Raw genomic sequence first — 6,797 nt, 5'->3', positions numbered from 1 at the left:
AGCTCCAGTGGAAATTATGGAGCTGGTGCAGAAATTATTGGGTGAGGTTTTCTGGACTGAGTTATACCAGATGACAAGGCTGGATGATGGTAAGTGTCCCCTTGGGTCTTGAAAACTATGAATCTGCGGATATGTCCAAACTTAAATTGGTGTATGGGGTTTTATGGAAACGTCGTTTAATCTTCACATCAACCATCATCACAAGCCATGGCTGGGCTGGGATGATGGAGCTGCTGGAGGATGCTCCACATGTCAGATGAGGACACGGAAGGACAGTTTGCTCCAGCCACTGCCTCGGTCCTGGGCATGCAGATGGGGAAAACGCTCTCCCAAGAGAGAGATGCTGTCTTGGAAAGGTCAGGAGCACCATCCCGGTGTCTGGCTGCAGAGGGCGGTGCCGGGGAAGGCAGCGGTCAGGCAGCAGACCGAGGGCTGGAGGTTCAGCCCCACGTTGCTCTCTGGGCTGTGCTGGGAAGCCCGTTACTGAGGGTGTGAGGGTGTTTATGGGGACAAGCTGCCGGCCAAGGCACGGCCGGCCGGTGCTTGGGGTTCACGGCAGGCTGCCAGGCATCAGGAGGAGCCCGGTGAGCCGCAGTACCCGCAGCACCATCCTGCCAGGGAGCTGCCTGCTGCTGCGTCCAATTAAACTGCTGGAGCGGCCCGGAGAGGCAGAAGGGGTTGACTCAGGGCTTGGCTGGGATCCTGGGACCAACGCTGCCATTCGTCCAGCAGAGTAAAACAAAACAAAAAAGGCACTGGGATTTTTAATAAGCGTTTAAGATCTTGGATTTGTGTCTCGTCGGTCATTTGATCCAGCCACAGGACTCGTATTAGTGGGTGGGAGAGAAATCCTGTCTGAGCATTAGACGCTGTAGGTTTCCAGCCCGGCGGCGAAGCTATCGTTGCGTCTGGTAGGAGAAGCCTGTTTGCAGTCGCTCCCTGCGGGTTGCCAGGCTCCTTGCAGAGCAGCTTGCACCAGATGGTCCCTGCAGCGTCCTGGTGACAATCTCCTCCAGATTCCTGGCTAAGAGGAGGCTCCTGCAAATCTCCATCTCAGATTCACGCTGACCCCAGTGCAGTCAGACAAGAGCATCAGCCGTTACGACAGGCTGTGCCCAACGTGAGATCCTTCAGCAGCACCGAGTGCTCCCCCCAGTATTAGCTATAACTTGTCCAGGATAGACGCATGTTTTTTCAGGATGCTTCGTCACAGCCCTTTGCAAAGCCCCTCGTTAATTTGGGGCACGGTGCCTACCGTTTGGTGAGCACCGAGCAGATGTGTCCTCGCAGCCAGTGATGGGAGCCCACGTGTTTGCTCCAAAGGCGTGACCCAGATCTGGGCGCCAAGGCCGTAGGAAGATGGTCGGGCCCTGTTACAATTTGGTGTGTCAGAGCTGCTCGCGTGTCAGCCTTCAAAGACGTGGAGGAGAATGGAGCAAACTGCATCAGTCCTTTCCCAGCCGTGCTCTGCCAGCAAAGCAGCCACCGGTGACATTAGTGAGTGGGAGAGAAACCCTGCCTGATGACAGACGACGTGCTGATCTGGTTAGAGAGACCAGAGCGGTGCTCCAGCATGTCCCACCACTGACATACAGCTCCCAGGAGCTGCAGGTGAAGCAGCAATTCCAGCCATGGTGCTGTTGGTGCAGCTCACTGCTGCCCAGAGCACCTTCTGCCCAGCTCCTGCTGTCTTGGCAGGCCACTGAACTGGGCATAAAAAGCTGGAATTTTCCTCTGAGGAGAAGTGACCTCCAGCTGAGGTGACTCAAAGCCCGCTGCTGGGATTAGCGGTGAGGGAGGTTTAGCAGCGAGGAGCTTTTGTCCTGCTGTGAGGCTTTTGGTCTGTAAGTGCAGCTGCACTGAGCGTTGTGCAGCCTCGTGATGCCTTTAGGAGGGTTACAGGAGCTGATGTCTGCATAAAAGGATCTGGAGCAAGCAGCCGTGCTGCGGGACACGTGGTTTCCCCCAGGAGCCCACTGCTGGCTCCCAGATTTTTCCAAAGTGATGTCCGATATGCTCTGAGCTGTAGAGGATGAACTCGGCACCTTGAGTAGATGGCTGCAAGGGCACCGAGGCAAGATCAGTGACTGGTGGAGATGGCAGGGAGACAACAGGACAGGGCTTGGAGTGACGTAGGTTAAAAAAGAGGATTGTGAATCCTGGGGTCCTCCAAGAAAAGTAGGTGGGGTGTCAAAAGTACCTGACACCCAGAGTGTCGTGGGTGGCGGGGTCTGGAGCTCAGCCATGGAAGGGAAGGCCATGGCAGGGAGGTGTGTGCTGCGGGGGGTGGTGTGCTCCGGTTGCTCCAGGACTCCCTGGCAGGAGAGCCTCGTCCACAGGGCAGGAGAGCAGTGCTTGACTGCGACTTGCATGACTTGTGAGAACATATTCTCCCGTCCCAACGTCCCCTGTGCTCACACTAGCTTTGTCTTTCCCATGCCTGGAGCTGTGGGGTCCCCTTTCCCCTAGAGACACGTTTCTCCTCTTGTGTTTGCAGGCTGCCTATGGGACCACAGAGAACAGCCCTGTCACCTTCATGGGATTACCTGATGACACCATCACCAAAAAAATAGAGACTGTGGGATGCATCGTTCCCCACACAGAGGTGACCATGACCCTCCCCGCCTGCTCCAGATCCTCTAAAGACTTTGGCCCATCCTCTCTGTCTGATGCTGGAGCAAGTACGGGCCATCAGGTCTGGCTCGGACATCCCCTCCCAAGTCACCCTCCTCTTCCACTGCAGGCAAAAATTGCAGATCCAGAAACAGGGCAGCCTCTGCCTCTGAACACTCCGGGGGAGCTTCAGATCCGCGGCTACTGCGTCATGCTGGGCTACTGGGCCGACCCTGCCAGGACGAGTGAAGTCATCAGTGCTGATGGGTGGTACAAGACGGGGTGAGCCCCTCCCAGACTGTCCTGCAGGGTGACACTGGGCAGGGACAGGGTATACAGGAGTGCCTTGACTGTGATTCCCAAAGTAGGGAAAATTCAGCCCTCTGATCTGTCTGTGAAACTTCAGAACAGCTTTTAGCATGGAGCCCTTGGTGCCCTCGGGTGATGACGACAGTCACTTCACTACTGGTGTGATGGAGGGCTTGTGAGGGCACACCGCAGGGGCAGGAACTGCCCCCTTCGAGTCCCAATGTTTGTGTGGACACTGCTGGTGGCAATGGCTGGCTGTAGCAGCAGCTCTTTGATCCCTTCCACACGTTCAGGTGGCATCTCAGCTGTTAACCCTCCGCTTACCCTGACCTGGCCACCAGACCAGGCAAGGTGGGAGCATCAGCCATTCTTCCTCCCAGCTGGGACAGGACTAGGAGTGTGGTGTGGTTGCAGGGACGTTGCGAGCCTGGACGAGGACGGCTACTGCAAAATCATCGGCCGTTGTAAGGACATGATTATTCGGGGAGGAGAGAACATCTACCCAGCAGAAATTGAGCAGTTTCTCCACACCCATCCCAAGGTTGAGGAGGTCCAGGTGAGCGGGAAGGCGGTGGGGTGGCTGAGCAGCGATGGCTCTGTGGTGGGAAAGTTACACAAAGCTGCTGAGGGAGCCTGGTTGTCTTCCCCTGTTTGCAGCAGCAACTTCCACGTAATGTTGTTTGAAAAGCAGGAGGGAGAGGCTTTTGGCATGGCAGGGCTGGTGGAGCTTCTGACACCGGTTTGGGCAATGCCCTCCTGCATGAGCTTCATGTCTGCAGTGTAGTGACTGTTATCCTTCCTCAGTTTTTAAGCTGCCTGTCCACTTTCGGAGCTCCCTCTGAAATTCATACTTGGAAAGCAGGCTGGAAGGACAGTTTTCACTGATAATTAATTACTGAACTCTTAAATCCAAAAAGACTCCTCCAACACGTCCCTGGGGATAAGGAGTGGGATTTAGTTTCGTCCCTTCACAAGACGCCAATGGTTTACAGCACGGAGCAGCTGCTCCCAGTCTGCTGGGATTGTTCTCCTCCAGGTTCTGTGCCAGACAAGTTCCCCATAAATAAACCCGTTCTTTAGTCAGTGTTGTGCCTGTGCCAGGCGAGCATCTCGCCTTGGAACGCTCCCAGCGCAGATGAGTTGCAAACCAGCCCTGTTTATGTAGTTCCTTGGGCTTTATGTCACTGCTCTGGACTCAAGAGGATCGACGTGTCTCTAGGAATCTGAGATAGCAGATCAAGGTGGGGAGCGGCAGCAGGACTATGTGAAGTAGCGTGAGCAAACTGTAGAGAGAGAGGTCAGGCCTGTCAGCCCATCTCCTGGTGTCCCAGGCAGCAGTGCTCTAAGATCTGTGATTACAAAGGGTTTCAAATAACCCTTTAATTCAACTTCATCCCGCTCCTGCCATTCTGTCTAGAGACCCCAACACACTTGCAGCAGCCTCCCAAGTCTCCCTGTTCATCGTGAAACCCGTTGCCCCATTTCTGGGGGCAGCAGAGGGATGACAGGTCCACACTGCACCCATGATGAGCTGGTGCCTGGCTGGTCTGCCTCAGCCCTCACTCCAGTGATTTTGCAAATCCAGAGGAAGGTGCTGGCGTCCAGCACTCAGCCTGCTCTGCCCCCTTTGCTCTGGCAAGCGGCTGGGAAGTCCTTCCAGGAGGACTCAGTGTCACGTAGAAAGCAGCAGTGAGATGGTCAAGCAGCTCAACCTGCCTTCATGCAGCCCCACGCCATGACTCCAGCATCCTGGTGTGGGTCAGGGCTCAGGCCCTGCGCCAGCTCACGTACCCCGCAGGAGGAGAGGGATGTCCCTGCGGGTCACACCGTCCATCTGTCCCGAACAGGTGGTTGGTGTGAAGGATTCGCGGATGGGAGAAGAGGTCTGCGCCTGCATCCGAGTGAGGGCTGGGCAGAAATGCACCGAGGAAGAGGTTAAAGCTTTCTGCAAAGGGAAGGTGGGTCTCCCAGTCCTTACCTAGCAGTACCTCCCTACCAGTACACCCAGCAACTGCTGGGGATGTGCAGATGAAAGCCCTGAGATTTAGAGCCAACTGGGGATCCAGCCCTGGCTTGGGAAGTACCAGCTGGGCTGGCTCCACCATTCCCAGCAGGCTGCGTGGCGGCTGGTTTTCTCTTCCCAGATCTCCCATTTCAAGATCCCACGGTACATCGTGTTTATGGATCAGTACCCGCTCACCGGCTCGGGCAAGGTAAGAGAGGGACTGGGGCAGGGCAGGAGCCCCGGCCTTCGGCCCCATCTCCTGTCTGAGCCCCTCTGCCTCCTCCTCTCTGCACTTCTTTCCAGATTCAGAAATACAAGTTGAGGGAGCAGATGGAGAAGCACCTTCAGCTCTGAGCTGGGGGAGGCAGAGGGGAAAAAACCCCAGGATAAATCAGCCCTGCTTTAGCCAGCTTCACATCTGCTTTTCACCTGTGCCTTGGGCTACACAGTGGAGACCTTCCCTCCCCGCCATCGGGCTGATGGCACCGTTGGTTAATAAAACAGAGAGCCTTTTTTCTCGGTTGGGTTTGTTTCTTTGCCAACAGAAATACTGCGGTGTGAGGAAGGGATGCTTGTTTCTGGAATTCTGTCCAGTTACTGAAAGACCTTGTGAAGGTTTTAAAATCTTGCATCTCTCTGAGCAGTTTGGCTGCTGCCATTTCAGAGGACTTGAACAGATGCTGGTAGGTATTTTACCAATCCTTTCAAATCACGACAGCCTGGCCCGGCTTCCCAAGGGAGGGGAATGCCTTCACCTCTTGGGTGTTGCTCAGCCTCCTGGGGCATGTAAGGAACTTGAAATGAGGGGCCGGGGCTTTAAAGAGTGGGGCTTTGCAGGGGAAGGAGCACTCTACAGCTGGCTGGAAAAGCTCGTCCTGTTCCCACAACCTGCCCTGGGCCTTCTGACCCACAAAAAAAACTTCTCCAAGGTAGACTTGTCATTGTTTATTTTGTTGTTTTGGACAAGACAGACATAAGGCTTTTGCAGAAATACCAAAGCTCCTGTCCCAGCGGCAGAACGAAGCAGAGCTTACCCGGGACAGTGTTTTACGGGAGTTATTTGGTACCTCCCAACCATGAAACACTACTGAGAGAAAGGGGAAGAGCAGAGCTCCTCTTCCTTGCCAGCAGAAGTGCCCCACACCAGCTGGGGAGCAGATAATGTTGCTGCCAATTCCCGCTGACCTCCCGGCTGTCTCCCTCTGCGTCCTTCTCGAGCAGGGCTGGTGGCAGGTCCTCCACCTCTGCGCTGAGGCTTCCCCCGGGTGCATGGGGGAAACAGTGCAATGGGGAGCAAGGTGAAACGTCAGCGAGGTTTCGATCCAGGATCTCCCAGCTGGATTGTGGGCTCTACCCATGGAAGCAGACCCAGTGGACCACACGTCCAGAGCTCGTGTCTGCTTTCTGAAAGAAAACACCATACGAGACGGTTCTGTGAGACCCTTTCTCTAGCAAGTTCCTCCACCACTCCCGAAGTGCCCCTGGGGGCTGGTGTCAGCATGTTTCACCACTTCCACCCGCTCACTCTGGAGTAAGTGTTTTTAGGACCCTTGTAACCCTTCCTCATTCCTGGAGCAGGGACAGTTCCCCGCATTATGGCAGCTGCCACAGTGACCCCAGGGACGTAGTGGACCTCCCGGTCCCACGTCTAGGGAAGGAGTTTTCACCTTCTTCTTCTTCCCCCAGCACTAACCCAGGCACAGGACGGGCTCTCGGGGAGAGGAGTTTCTCCACCGGTTCCTGCCCGCTCTCTCCGCCCTTTGCCCGCCCCCGTGTGCCCAGAGTTGCCCCATGCACTCACCGTAATTGCGGTGTTTCTGGAAAGGCGAGAAGGTGGCATCAGCCCGGGCTTGCGGTGGTACCCACACTG

At 55.7% G+C, this 6,797-nt stretch overlaps 1 protein-coding gene across 1 annotated transcript; it reads left to right on the top strand.

The window, feature by feature from the left end:
• Positions 1 to 2,497: 2,497 nt before the first annotated feature.
• On the top strand, positions 2,498 to 5,281 carry LOC104497122 (acyl-CoA synthetase family member 2, mitochondrial-like; the record flags this gene model as incomplete). The annotated part of the gene is made up of 6 exons (XM_010140336.1): positions 2,498 to 2,605; positions 2,744 to 2,895; positions 3,337 to 3,478; positions 4,770 to 4,880; positions 5,067 to 5,135; positions 5,231 to 5,281. Coding segments are annotated over 6 exons (633 nt in total), but the record flags the coding sequence as incomplete, so codon positions are not given.
• Positions 5,282 to 6,797: the final 1,516 nt, after the last annotated feature.

Source organism: Buceros rhinoceros, unplaced genomic scaffold (assembly GCF_000710305.1).
Source record: "Buceros rhinoceros silvestris isolate BGI_N320 unplaced genomic scaffold, ASM71030v1 scaffold25757, whole genome shotgun sequence".
Lineage (NCBI taxonomy): Eukaryota > Metazoa > Chordata > Aves > Bucerotiformes > Bucerotidae > Buceros > Buceros rhinoceros.
The sequence above is the reverse complement of the archived record's forward strand: the minus strand, read 5'-3'. Positions and strand labels throughout refer to the sequence as shown.